This window comes from Fusarium fujikuroi, chromosome FFUJ_chr02, assembly GCF_900079805.1.
Source record: "Fusarium fujikuroi IMI 58289 draft genome, chromosome FFUJ_chr02".
NCBI lineage: Eukaryota > Fungi > Ascomycota > Sordariomycetes > Hypocreales > Nectriaceae > Fusarium > Fusarium fujikuroi.
In genome coordinates this window covers 4,817,037-4,831,142 of record NC_036623.1, presented here as the reverse complement: position 1 = coordinate 4,831,142, position 14,106 = coordinate 4,817,037, and the positions used below count along the sequence as shown (strand labels likewise).

At 46.8% G+C, this 14,106-nt stretch overlaps 4 protein-coding genes; 2 read left to right on the top strand and 2 right to left on the bottom strand.

The window, feature by feature from the left end:
* Window positions 1-1,166: 1,166 nt before the first annotated feature.
* On the bottom strand, window positions 1,167-1,573 carry FFUJ_03776 (uncharacterized protein; the record flags this gene model as incomplete). XM_023573014.1 has 2 exons in its annotated part: window positions 1,167-1,313; window positions 1,385-1,573. The coding sequence occupies 2 exons, from the start codon at window positions 1,571-1,573 to the stop codon at window positions 1,167-1,169; spliced, it is 336 nt and encodes a 111-aa protein (XP_023427036.1).
* Window positions 1,574-4,029: 2,456 nt separating this feature from the next.
* FFUJ_03777 (related to endoglucanase IV precursor) lies at window positions 4,030-5,055 on the bottom strand (the record flags this gene model as incomplete). The annotated part of the gene is made up of 1 exon (XM_023573013.1): window positions 4,030-5,055. One exon carries the CDS (start codon window positions 5,053-5,055, stop codon window positions 4,030-4,032), a length of 1,026 nt encoding a protein of 341 aa, XP_023427035.1.
* Window positions 5,056-7,415: 2,360 nt separating this feature from the next.
* Window positions 7,416-8,543, top strand: FFUJ_03778 (phospholipid-translocating ATPase RSB1-like protein; the record flags this gene model as incomplete). XM_023573012.1 has 3 exons in its annotated part: window positions 7,416-7,647; window positions 7,722-8,029; window positions 8,097-8,543. 3 exons carry the CDS (start codon window positions 7,416-7,418, stop codon window positions 8,541-8,543), a joined length of 987 nt encoding a protein of 328 aa, XP_023427034.1.
* A 659-nt stretch (window positions 8,544-9,202) lies between these two features.
* Window positions 9,203-13,899, top strand: FFUJ_03779 (uncharacterized protein; the record flags this gene model as incomplete). XM_023573011.1 has 13 exons in its annotated part: window positions 9,203-9,633; window positions 9,669-11,526; window positions 11,657-11,809; window positions 11,866-11,880; window positions 11,937-12,064; window positions 12,105-12,222; window positions 12,264-12,578; window positions 12,617-12,886; window positions 12,933-13,041; window positions 13,229-13,320; window positions 13,343-13,474; window positions 13,520-13,634; window positions 13,688-13,899. 13 exons carry the CDS (start codon window positions 9,203-9,205, stop codon window positions 13,897-13,899), a joined length of 3,948 nt encoding a protein of 1,315 aa, XP_023427243.1.
* Window positions 13,900-14,106: the final 207 nt, after the last annotated feature.

Here is a 14,106-nt window from a genome sequence, read left to right as displayed (position 1 = left end):
CTTGCGGCAAATTGATTACTGATGGAGACAGCTGTCCAGCGTGAGATCTCTCCATGAAGACGAACGTGGTGGAGTATCCAAGAGCTGGAGGTCCAATGACGATGTAATAGGAGCAAGGGTCTGTTAGACCTTTAGATACTGAACACGAGTTGGAATTCCAGCGGCGTTTGCGTCGGAGTGTACACCTCTCTTGCTGTACTGTGTATCGATAAGGGAAGGCTCACGGACAAATCGTCGCCTCTCGAATCCATGATGTCTTTCGGGGATCATTTTCCCCTTAGATACTCCGAAATATACAAGGTATCCTTCAGGTTGATCCCTGAGTGATTATAACTGGATGGACACTCCACCAGCCCCTATGGCCTAGGGCTGAGAGAGGTAGTCAGCTGGTCACATATCGGAGTCTCATGGGCTAAGACACGTTGGCGAAGATACTCGACGATTGCTTGCAGGCTAGCTATCTGTTCCTTATCTGCTTCCACTGGCCAAGAATAGCTACGACGTCATAGACTCAGACCATCGACGCCCTTTTGCATTGGCCGTATTTTAGTCGCGCTCCTCCACATAAGAGCTGTAGCGTTAGGTGATAAAGCAAGGACATGTATGCAAAGAACTTGTATCACCACATACCTTGATCTTGTGTGCCCAACAGTCTGTGGATAAATTGTTGATCAGATGTGCCACTGAGGCTCTAGTCCTTGAAACTCACTCTTACAAGCAACAGGAGCGTTGCGTCTGCGCGGGGCGGAAAGGCCTACGTTGAGTAGCAGCAGCTACCTGGCCTTTCTCACCTTGACCTTTGGCGGCGAGCTTGGGGAGTAGCATCCTGTCTGGCAGAGCCACTGTAGTAAGTACTGCAGTTGAAAGGAATTACCACTAAAGTTTAGGCCGGATTTAAGTAAGGGGAGGTTTTTGCGCGGAAAGGGATCCCCCATTACTTCTCTTTGGTTGCTTTCGCTACGTATTTTTATCATTCCAAAAGAGTGGACGGAGAGGCAGTTAGCCGGCGCAGTGAGAGGTAATAAGACAACCCTGTATGCATGGAATCGAGAATGTCCATTGAAGCTTTGAATTTGACCCTTGAAATAAATATAGTAAAAAACAAGTATAGTATATCCATAGAACTTAACACAAAGTGTCCTTACTTTCCACCAAGGCTAGAGAACTCAACAGGGAACCCAGTAGTCTCCAATAAGCGGGCAGACAGTCTTAGTCTTGCACACGCGGTCGTTGTAGCCCGGATAGTAGCTCTTGCAGAAGTCGGCAGTAAAGTAGTCCGGCATATAGTCTGAATACTTATCGCTAGGGTAGCACTAAGTATCGTGACGTTAGAGAAACATGACACCCCAGAGGCAACAAGACAGAATTTGTTAGAGTTACTTACAAGCTCCCCGCCGCTAACACGTTCGCCGCGGCCGCGAATGTACCCGCAGTAGCCGTTCACCGTGGTTTCACCTTTCGCGTTGATACAGGCGCAGGCTTGTACCTCTCTGCTCGCAGTCGCGTCTGGGACTGGTGCAGGAGTGGCCAATATGGTGGGGATGGCCAGAGAGAGGGTAAGAAGGTACTTCATGATGAGCGATTTTACGTGGTTACTGAGCAGAACTAATTGAGGACAATTTGTATGAAGGAGAAAGGCTTGTGATAGTGACACGGCGAAGAATTAAAGTAGTCAACAGGAGGAGTATTTATGTTACATATTATCACAACCGCTGGCTTGGCAAGTATATCAGTAGCCTTAAACAGCTGTTCAATAGAATAATCGTAAGCATTACAAAGATATATTCAATATCTCTTCAGGGACTCATCCCATATCACATATAACAATATCACTTGCAAAGCCCGATTACATGGATAACTCTCTTGGAATGAACCCGACTTGGTTACACTATGCCTCATTTCTGGCAGGAATAAACCGTAGCATATAAAGGTCACATCATGAGCTCGTTACCTGTTACGGACCGAAAAAGCTAAAGCGAGTAGGTAGCAGTCAGCTACCTGCCACTGAACCCAACCGCACCAATCAAGAGATTACGGAACAGTCCTCAAAAGTCCGTTGGACTTTCGAGGGCGCGGGGTTATGTATATACAACCTCGGCCTGATGTCACACTAGGGTTGCAACACAGAATTGTCTTTTTGAATAGGCAGAATTACTAACATTCCCGAATACGCTAAAAACTAATTCCAAAGGCATTTCTAGGGCGGCAAATGACCGATCCGTTGTTTTTCATGTTTTATTCAGGGTCCGAGGCGAAAATTAAGTTGCCAGATCTGATGCATCCGATCATATCATGGCTAAATAGGAGAACGCGGAATTGTTAGCTGTTATCCATAGCTTGGACTGAAATATTGCTCACAGTATGCTGTAGAGATGTGAGCTACTTCCTTTAACTTGGTCGCACATTGGCCCTTCGCATCTCTTTCCAAAGCCTGCTCTGCGGTCTGTGTTTTGAGAAGGCCAGCCTTTTCAATGGCTAGACACCTGCAAACAGTCAGCCTGTTTCTTCCACGCTACGTCCCCTAGACCCCGGGATGAATAAATACGCAACAATACATCCCGTATCGCCTTGTTGAAGTGCCTGATCAATTCCCATTGCTTATATCTTGCGGCTGTCTACAAGGCGCAGATAAAACTGCCCTTAACTTCTATAGCTCCTTATCTTGAACTGAGAGTCTGACGGGGTAAGTAAGTGTTCTCTTCCCGAGCAAGACTAGGTCAAGGCTATCACACACTTGCAAGCAGGGTGCTGTTATACCTGGAGGTAGTAAAGTAGGATACTGAATGCTGACCTTATAGGCGGCAGTCACCTATGTAGACAAGGATGCGATAGTTCTTTGCACGGATGGCGACGTCCCTCGCCCCATTAATTGTATTGATTCAGTTAGTCTTTATTCTTCTGTTCCTCGATTGAACTTAAATTTGGCGCTCAGCGGTATACCTCGTAGATATAGTGTTCCGGGCTACAGATACGAGCCCTTCCCTTTCAGTGGTCTACTGGCATGTGGGATATTTAGTAGTATCAGCTCCTGATACAGTCTGCCAAACGGTTGAGAGAACAGAGCTTTTGCTCTCCCTGTTGAGACATTCAGTCTTGCGGCTAAACTAGTCTAGTCCCGGAAGACGGCTTCGATAGTCCTCGAGGAACCATGTGGCATTGTACGACCCTAGGAAAGTAGAATTTTGCATGGCTTGATTGTCGTAAGTTAGATAAGCTATTATGGCTCGCCAACTAGCTGGCTTTTATAGATACCCAAGGCTCCATCTGCCATGGATCAATGTCCCTGTAATTAGAATCGGCATTCCAAGACTACTTTACAACAATTCAAGGATGACTTACCCAAACATTAATCTTCTCTAGCGATGAGCTCGCTGAGATCTACGCAACATTGGCTGTCTACACATAGGACAAATGTCAGCAAGATATCCATAGGGGGATGCTCATCAAGTACTGTTTGATGACTTGCCCGTCACTGTAGTCCAGCTTTGGAGCCACTGTGCCTATATTCTACCGATAAGCCGGATTATCTTTAAGCATTATTCCAAAAGCATTACTGAAGAGGGTCACATCTACACTCAATAAATAACCACGCTTCAAGCATAGAAAAGGCAAAGCAAGGTTGAGACGTCTATTTTTAGGCAGTCGTTACACTAAACTTTGTTACAGTGCTGTCCCCCGCTTCTCAGGGTCTCTACCAGTCGAAGCAGAATTGATGTATTCATTGCCATTGCACCATTACATAGAGTTTCCCAGATTAACAGTCCGTATGAGAAGGATTCACATCGTGTCAGCTGCAGTGTTAAGGAGGAACATCGTAGCTAAGTATTATTACTTGGTGCACTTTGCTAACAACATTCAACATCACGTTCAAATGGGCTCTCAAGAGTGTTTGGGTTTTAATATTGTACATGGGCTTGACTTCTGCAAGTGCATTCACTATTATCTACATATAAAATAAGCCTGACCTTTCAAAAGATCAATCTTCCTCCATCAACACTTCGGGTTCTCTCCAGGTGTATCTCGGATAACTTAGAACTGGCGAGCGTGGCGGCGAACCTTCTTGGAGCCACCGTTCTTGGATCGGAGCCAGTCAATAAAGGTGTCAAGAGTGAAAGTCTTGGGGAGAGCACCATCCTCAGTGCCATCCTCCTCAGTGACAGGGGCCTCAGTGGAAGGGACCTCAACGGCCTGAGTAGCGGCGGCGGCGACAGAGGTGACGAGGCTGGTGGGGGCGACAGGAGTGGGGGTAGGGGCAGAAGGAGCAGGAGTCGAGATGGTTCCGTTGGAGGGAGTCTCAGGGACAGTAGGCTTGGTGCCAGAAGCAGAGCCGTACAGAGCAGGTCCGGGGATCTCGTAGGTGGTGGAACCCTTGTAAGGATCGAAGAGAATACCGGGCTCAGAGTCGGTGTAGAGCTCAGTGGTCAAGGTACCCTCAGGGGTATCGGTTCCAGAACCAGTGATGTCAATGTTGAAGCACTGAGGGTAGTTCTGGGCGCCATCCTTGGAACCAGCACCGTGAAGAGCGATGATCTCGTGACGGAAAACGTAGCTACCCGCAGCAAGAGTCTCAGGAACAGTGGTAGTCCAGGTGTTGTTGTTCTTGATCAGATCGGCAGCAGCCCAGGTTCCGTCCAGACCGGCAGCATCGATCTTGACCCACTTGAGAGTAGCAGGGTCAGCAGAAGTGCACTTTCCAGAGCACTTGGCAACGTAGGTCAGAACAGGACCAATGTGAGACTCAGGCCAAGCAGACCACTGGAACTCAACGGTACCACCGGCCTTGACAGACAGAGAGGTTTTACCGGGAGCGGCCTTCTTGTGGCAGGCAATGTCGGAGGTGCCATAGTCGGAGGGGGGGACGAAGCCGTTGTCGAGGTTCTCAGCGGACCAAGCAGCAATGGTAGGGATCTCGCCGCCCTGCTGAGCCTTGTAGTAGGAGCTGAGGTCGTAGCCGGCCTGGTAGGTTCCGTCGACCTTGATACCAGTGACAGTTCCGTGGGCGAGGGCAACGGAGGCGAAAGCGCCAGCGAGAGTAGCAGCGACCTTAAAAGACATGTTGATTGATTGGAAAAGAAGGGATTGGTGAAGATTTGGAAATTCAGGTAAGATTTTGGAAAAAAGAGTGTAATAGACCAGCTTCACACAGTGAAGAGAAAGAATGAAATGGAATGTAGAAAAAGAGTGAATGCACTGCACTTGAGATGAGAAACTAAGCTGAAGAAACACAAAACCAGACGACAAGAGTTTCACGTTTATATATGTTTCTTGACCATATTTTCATCGGATTTAGTGATCGACAGACTCGTTATCGCCCGCCAAGAAGCATCTCAATTCACAGTGGTGGAAAAGCACGTCGTCTCAGCTTCGTGGAGCCGCACGCCTTTTTCGGATAAGGCCCCGGCCCCAAGCGCGCGGCAATAGGCCCAAGCTCCGGGGACTGTTACAGCTTCAGTTCAACATTCAAGGTTATTTGTTTCTGAGTTGGTTACGTTCGTCTGATGTTTTGTTGATGGCGTAAGATGCACGTGGAAGGCCTGAGACGTTAATTTAATAGAATTTCCGCCTATCGAACTAATTGCTTAAGCTTATTTCTGGGTCTTGCGACTTGCGATGTTGCTGACTGGAGGGTTTTCGCATTCGTTACTCAGGGGTAATGATGCAAGTCTGTGTTTGGTAGTTTCGTGTATCGGAAAGTGGGAGTTCTTGGGCAAATGCTCTGTTGAAGTGCTTTGTCCTGTTGGTCAATCTTGCTTTGTGCGATTTTAAGCTCTCGATGCCAATCAACAAAGATTAGGGAAATGCTACAATAATCGTACAATGCCTTCTTACCAAGTTTCCTGCGTTTCTAGGTATAAACTTCTTCAAGACTTGTGTAGCCATTTGCAGTTGAAGATCTACGTTTCATTGCCAAGAGATCGCCCCTAATTCTTTACGCGGGCTCGCGTCCTTGTACGCGGTTAACGTGCCCCTGTACCCTGTCCCTGTCCACTCACCTGGAACACTGCCTAGCTTGACCTTGCAAGGTCTAGAAACGAGATCCCAGCTTCAGTTTGTCACTGGAGATATCCTATTTACCTGCAAAGTGGACTTGCATTATGGCATCCATTTAGACAAAGGATCACAGAGTCAATACCCTATACCGTAACTTAGAAGAGATAATTTCAGGGCCTAACATAATAACATACTTATGCTCAAATCTGAATTTAGTTTCAGATAGTTAATAAGAAAAACTCAAAGATCGAACTTACAGATGTCATTCAATTGGGATTGAGAAGATGTAAAGTAGGTCCAGGTCTTGCAAAACATACTAACGTTTTTATTCTTCATATTGCTTACTACATATACTTAAATGCAACGAACTATCTCTGCGCAGTGACTGTACAGTGATTTTTTGTTTTCACCTGACTAAGCGGCTATGGCAAAAAAAATTTTAATGCTTAGACCCCTATATCGGAAGTTCGGAAGATAGACTTGATAAATCTTACTTTAAAATACAACGAGATCTACCAGCAGCCCTAATAAATTAATAAAGAAAGAAAGAATATTGCATAAAGAATTGTCCAGGTAACCCAAAACTTTATTGAAAGCGATATGTATGCCCGCTGAATCCCATTAGTTGTCTGGAATTTAAATCATTCACCAGATGACGTACCCACTGATATCTGATGCTCCGGTTGTTACGTCAGAGCTCTTAGCTCATACCGGTTTTCGATGTCCGGTACGTAAGGTGACAGAACGGCACACCGGGTATACGGGATCTCTTGTGTTAAATGCGTAAAGCTTATATCGCCGGCTATCAAGCAAGGGAGAAACAGCTACCAATAGAATGTTGCATAGGTGTGACATAAGTACTATGATTGGTGACTGATGATTGGCAACGTCATTAGATAAGCGGCTGATTTGACTTTACCAGTTGAACTCCACATAACAACGTCAATGGTAACACCGCTGGTCAGCTCGCATAGCACATGTCTCGAGAGTCGAGACTAATGCCGTATTTTTCAATTCTTTTTAAAAGACATGATGTTGAATTGAGTAACTTAGGATGTGTTCAGTGTAATATTGGAAGGCTTCTGTGTAGACGGGACAGTCGGCCGTTAGAGATTTTCCTCAACCGGGAAGCCCGGAACTTGTGTTTTAAAATCTTATGCCCGTTTCTTAAATATGACCTCAACGCCCAACTGGTTGAAAATGGGTTCCCGCGGACACCGGGTGGGTATTGCCATGATCAGACGACATATTTATACCAAAATTTCTCCCCTTATCTTCTATCACATCCTCATGCAAGCACATCCTTGATAGCGAGAAGATCCATTATTTACAAGCATTATTTCGCACCTTACCTCAACCACGACTTGCAATTCATAGCCTCGAAACGACCTGAATCAAAACGACCGCTGAGCTACTTTTTCGATATGCCCAACACTACGGAAGCGTCGGGACCGCTTACCCAAGAAGAACTCGATACACTGAGGTCAGGATGTCAAAGCTTGATAGAAGGACTCGATACTTCCTATGGCTACGTCCCGACCTTGGGTGCTGGAATTGCATTCTGTGTTCTCTTCGGTCTGAGTCTCTTCGGCCATTTTGTCCAATTTGTTAGGAAACGTCAATGGACGTCATTTGCTTTTGCAGTCGGAGCTCTAAGTATGTCACGCCACCACTTCACGATCCCTATGCAATGAGGATGAGTATTTAAGGTACTGATAACCATGAATTAGCCGAAGTCATTGGTTGGGCTGGTCGAACATGGTCAAGCGAATGTCCATACAACAACAACGCGTTCTTGATGCAGATTACGACTCTCATCATCGCTCCAACTTTCATCACAGCTGGACTTTACGTTATACTCGGTGCCCTCATCAACCGTCTTGGTCGCGAGTCATCTGTGCTTGGCCCTAAGATGTACGCAATCGTCTTTTTGACCTGCGACATTATCGCACTCGTCATACAAGCAGTTGGGGGAGCCATGGCCTCTACTGAGTCAGACAAGATTGACGGTGATACAAAGCCGGGAACAAATATCATGGTAAGCCCCATAATCCTTTATTGTCCTGTAGAGGGGAAGCGACAGTAACTGATCAGGACGATAACAGGTCGCTGGTATTGTGTTCCAGATGGCAGCCATGGTGGTTTTCGCTGTTCTAGTTATTGACTTCATGAGGAGAGTCTTTGTCAAAAAGTCCTACTTACAGACGAGGAAGAAGGGCCTATCTGATGGCAATGCTTTGCCTAAGGCTTATACTTGGCTCCTGACCGCTGTCTTTATATCCTTGACTATGATATTTATCCGAAGCATCTACCGAACTGTCGAGCTTCTGCAAGGCTGGAGTGGCTACCTGATCACCCATGAAGGTTACTTCATCGGTTTAGATGGGGCCATTATGGTTGTGGCTATAGCGGTTTTTAATTTCCTCGATCCGGTCTATCTACTATGGGGACAGGACAATAAACTGGCGTCATCGCTTGAACAACATGAGCTAAGGGGGGCGAGAGATGTCAGTATGGAGCGCTGGGATGAGTCTACGATAATGTCTGATTAAGAAGCGGGACAAATGCATCCAAGATATATTGAGGGACATAGAAGTAGTTAGAGGGTTTCGTAAACGAACTTATTAATAAGCTTAGGTGTAACTTTCCTTTTATGATCTTCATTATGCTGATTTCTCTTACCGCTTGGCAAGCCGTGTATCAACTACGCAATGCGCTGTTCTTCAGAAATCTCAATTACAACCAGCCCTTAAATGCACACATCTCCTCAGCTTTTAGGCACTACGCTAGCGGCGGTTCAACCCGTTGGCTGTAGATCCCCGAGCCTGATTTCAGTAACAGTGTGATCATTGGATGAGAGAAGCCCGCATCAGCATGCATGATTCAGTTGAGGGCCCAAGCCAATCGCTTTTCGTCGAATTTGCTAAGCACATAAAGGGGTCTTTTCAGCTCGCTTTGTGAATATGCCGTGCGCACCGCAGCCAGCTCGGGGCTGGTCATCTTCTATTGGTCAGCTGAACGACGAATTTGGTTTGTTATGCTGGCCAAAATTCTTTGCAAGATCAATTTCTTTCCCTTCATCTACAGTCGGAAAGGAGGACTCAGTGTTCTCGCCAAATCACCCGTCCCGTTGCCATTCTTATTCGCATCCTGGCAGGAACACTTGTCAATACATCGCTAGAAACTTACTTTCCACCACTTCAAAGAGAATATGGCATCAAGCAATCCGTCGGGCTCCTCCATACCCGGCCCTCAGCCGTCGCAAGTTTCTGTCCCGGAAAACGAGACTGAACCAGAGGGTCACAAAACACTGAAATCTCACTTGATGTCGGCTATTCAAACAGATAATGTTGAAGAAGTTGAACGATTATTGGATCAAAACAGCTTCTTGACTAATGCCGCCATCTGCTATGAGGTCGAATACAACCAAGGGTCTATAGAATGTCAGGTCCTTCCAGTGACCATTGCAGCGAAGTTCGGTCGAGTTGCTATCCTCGACATACTATTATCCAATTTCACTGCCAACATCGATGCCCCCATTTACAGCACTCGAACTTCATCACTCCATCTCGCGGCCAATATGGCTGGCTGGTCGCTTTCAGGCTTCTCTTATCTCACAGAGCGGAGATCAATCGGGCAAACGTATGGGGGTGGACTGCTTTGCATTACCCATCCAGAAATGGCCACACAGATATTGTTAGCTTTCTCTTAGAAAACGGGGCAAGTTCTCAGCTACGAACAGATAGGAAGCACACAGCGTTCAGCCTCGCGTGTTACCACGGAAGCCTGGAACTGCAGAAACTTCTCTGGAACCAGGGACCCGAGACGCAAATTAGCTTGAGAGACCAGCGAGGAAATCAGCCGTTGCACCATGCAGTTTTTAATAATAATCACCGGGTCATTCCATGGCTCCTGAAGAAGCAAGCAGACATTGAGGCATATGGGGAGGGTGGCCTCACACCACTCTGCGCGGCTGCTGAGGCTCTTTTGTCACAGGGAGCATACATCCATGCCAGGTCCAATATCGGGAAGGCGATACCAATACTTTACGCAAGCACAAGGTTGGATTCCCGATTATCAGTTCTGCTCCAGGAATACTGTGCATCCCTTTTGGACACGGATAAAAGAGGCTACAATTGCTTTCACCGCATGCTAGAAAACGAAGGAGGCTCCTGGCGAGACTTTTTGGATGTCACCATTCAGTTTGTTGCCGGTGGAGCAAATATCAATCATCTAAGTGATGGTGATCCGTCACCTCTTGCAAGTGCATGTCTTGAAGGCAAATTAGGGGAGGCCAGGATCTTGATTGACTTTGGGGCGGACGTCAACCAATGCGGCTCAAGTACAGGCGTTACACCGCTTACTATGGCCTGCAAAAGGCCAAAGAATAACAAAGTCATTGCTATGTTGCTTGACCGTGGTGCCGACGCCACCAAAACTCACCGTCATGGAGGGACTGCTTTGTCAATCGCCTGCCTAGCTGGTGATTCAGAAAACGTTGAAACCCTTATTGCTAGAGGAATTGACGTTGCTCATTTTGACAGACATTGCCACACACCATTGTTTAATGCAGCAATGAAAGGACATTTCGACATCATGCTACAAGTGCTAAGAACAGCAACCTATTTTCCTTCGAATCCTACGAATAAGCGGGCATTCACAGACCCTAGGCAAAGCAGGGAGGTCATCGGAAAAGCGGTTTTGAAAGCACTCGAACATCTACCAGACCTGCCGCAGGAAGACCTGCACACGATCATGTACTGGGCTGTCGCTAATGACTACCCTTCCTTGGTCAAAAAGTGCATCGAGATCGACAACTCCATTGTACAGAAGACCAGAGAAAAGGCTAATTGGCTTCATACTGCTGCTCAACATAGTAGCTCTCAGGTCATCCGTTTCGTTTCTGAGGCTGGCGTCTCTGAGAAAGCAACAAATGGAAATACTGCAATGCATTATGCAGCTTTCTCTGGCAGTCTCGAAACAGCAGAAGAGCTTTTCAAATTAGTTGTTACAGGATGCCCCGTCAACACCGCCCACGCAAAGGTTAGGCTTGTCATGCAACGGAATGTCTGGGACTATACCCCGATTTCTATGGCAGTGTCGGGTCGACATAAAGCAGTCATGGACCTCTTTTGGGAAGAGATTAGATGTCTGGGCACAGTCGACAAGGATTACTTGAGGACCCATGAGGAACAGGCGGTTGAGATACTGGAGTTAGTTGCCCGACTCGAAGAGCCAGGACACGAAGAAACCCTCAGGCATTTACTAGAGCAATGGTGCATGCGAGAGCCTGATCCTCAGATGACTACTCTCGAACTGGCGGTGCGCTGCTCCCAAGCGACGGCAGTGTGGTGGTTGTTGTCCAACGGGGCTTACTCTTGGATGGATATGTCAGCGCTTGGGGGTATTTTCAAACCTGAGCCAGGGACCTTCCATAAAAATATCAACGATCTGCTTCGAGACAATCCGCCTAATCTGAGGTCCGTCGCAAATCCGAATGACGACAGGCCCCCGAAACTGCCACAATGTCGAGAGGTATTAGGAGAGACGTTAAACTTGCATGGCCTTATCATCGACACCTGTTCCTGTGGAGCATACAGAGAGAAGAAAGATACCATCAAGAAGATCATATATGATGAAGGGCCAACTGGCTTGATGGGCAAAGAAAGGCACCATCCACTTCAGCGGTTTCATGATTTTAAGGAATCACTCCCAAAAAAAAGAAGAGAAGCTACATGAAAAGAAGCTACCGCTGAGCGATTCGAGCCATGCAGCCCTCAATCTGCTATTTCGTTGGATCCATTTACCCGTTGCTGAGGTATGACACACTTTATGTCAGTCATTTGCCGATACTGACGGATTATTCATGAACAGATGCGTCTTATGAGAGTAAGCTGTTGACACCTCGCTGTCATATACCCCGTCGCTCACATCATCATGTATAGGACCTCGCCAACCGGCTGTCACACGACTCAGGTGTTTCAGAAATGGACCATGAGTTGATGATGCAGCATTTCAACTCCAGTTGGACTGAGTTATCTGCTGGAGGAGGAGGGAGCTACATGAAACCACGGTGCGCTGTATGTATTGACACAATGGCTGTGTTATTTTAGAGTCGCAACCGTCGATCACATTATTAACTCTACGCAGCTCGAGTATACTAACAAGCCACTGAACAATTCGGCCGCAGGGCAGAGGCCTAAGCAAAACATTCCATACATGGACTTATACGTATGCTTTACACCCAGCTAAACCTACATCTGTATGTATAGACTGACTCTAGCTGGGCAAAGATGCCATATCTCGGCTTTGGGACCTATGAGGGCAGCAGGAGCAGCCACAAAGATTCATTTGACATGCAAAGAAAAGGAATTGACGAATCGATTCAGAGCCGCAGACTGAGACGCGCCAACCACAGGCACATGACCTTGGATCAGTACTACTACTCGGTGCTCACCGACACGGATACAAGGGATCGAGACCAGGTCTTATCCAAGTTCATTGACGCTGGCAATAAGCAGACCTTAGGGACTAACAACAGTTCCCATGATTCAACGCCTGGTAAAAAAGAGCGTCAAATTTTGATGGTAGACCAACTGTGATTCTGGGTCGTTGATGAGAGTAGGTCTACCCAGTGCGCATATTGTTCCTGGCAACTAAGCTATCCCTAGAGACTCTCATTACAGCCACGACAGAGAAGGAGCCTGACAATTTTCTGGTGGAAACTATAAGGAAAAACCTGACAGGTGGCGAGACACGAAGCCGTTTTGCACAGCCCCAATCAATCCATATGTTCATCGAACAGATTCTAGGTATCACGACTGGATTTTTCGAGTGGCCAATAGTTGGTCTAAAGACTCCACTAGATGTCTTTCGAGAGTCCATTCGAAAAGTGGTTGGTTAATTCCGCCGTGATAGATATACAACTTCACATACTAAAGATTTATCAGGCAAATGACGAAGCAGAGCTGTTCAAGGTTTTCCATGAGGCTCTCGAGGCAGAGCGAGGACAACAACACGAGTCCACACCGAGCTGGACATGCAGTCAAGGTGATGCCATCAAATCCATACCACATCATCTCTCCCGAAACTACCCTTTTGGAAAAGATACGCGATATTCGAGATGAACTCCGGATACTCAGCACGCTCGCCGATGACCAAGATGCTGTCTGGAAACAGATGTTGCCTTCTTACACGGCAAATGGCAAACTTCGTTATTATTATCTGTATACACCAGCGGATGCCAAGCACGATCTGACAGGTTTGATAACAGAGGCAGAGACAGCGCATGGCTCTGTGGGTTCAGTCCAGTCGGAAATCTCACATCGCGTATGACTGATGAAAGCTACAGATTAACTTACTGCTTGATCTGCGCCAGAAACAAGCCAGCATAAAAGAAGCCGAGTTCGGTAGGATTCAAGCTAACGACTCAGCGCGGCAGTCTAACAGCATACTCATTTTCACTATCGTGACAATCATATTCGTAAGTGGCACCAGCAAAAATTAACTAGTAACTACCGCTTACCAGAGAGCACAGCTTCCGCTGTCATTTCTCTCATCTCTATTCGCGCTCGATGTCTCCAGTTTTCCCCACGAATCTGGTGATCTCAAGTATCAAGGATGGTGGCTTTTCCCTATTCTTTGTGAGTCCCACGCACAAGCGAAGTTAGGAACCAACGCTGACTTTGTCAAACAGTTGGTGTAACCGCTATCGTCTCTGTTCCAACTATCATATTAGCGTGGAAGATCAATAAAGTTTCCGACTGGTGGAACAAGCTAGAGCCTGGGGTTCAAAACGGACAGAGATTTGAGAGGGAGGCAGACGACATTGGAAGTCACTCAAGTCGACGGAGGCGATTCGGTGGTGCTGTGAGGAAGAGAAACACAGGTGGAGACGGAATTGCTTGAGCAACTCTAGCTTAAAATCCTGATTCCTTATCACGCTCGTAAGAAAAGAAATCACACGATTGCACAGTAAACGTTTTACTTGGCTTCATGCCCGTAAATTTATTAATCTAAGAAATTATCTAATAGAATGTAATGGGTGCAGGTAATAGGTGCATGTACTATGCAACGTATATATCTCCAAACCGTCATATACTCGTTGCTCCGTGT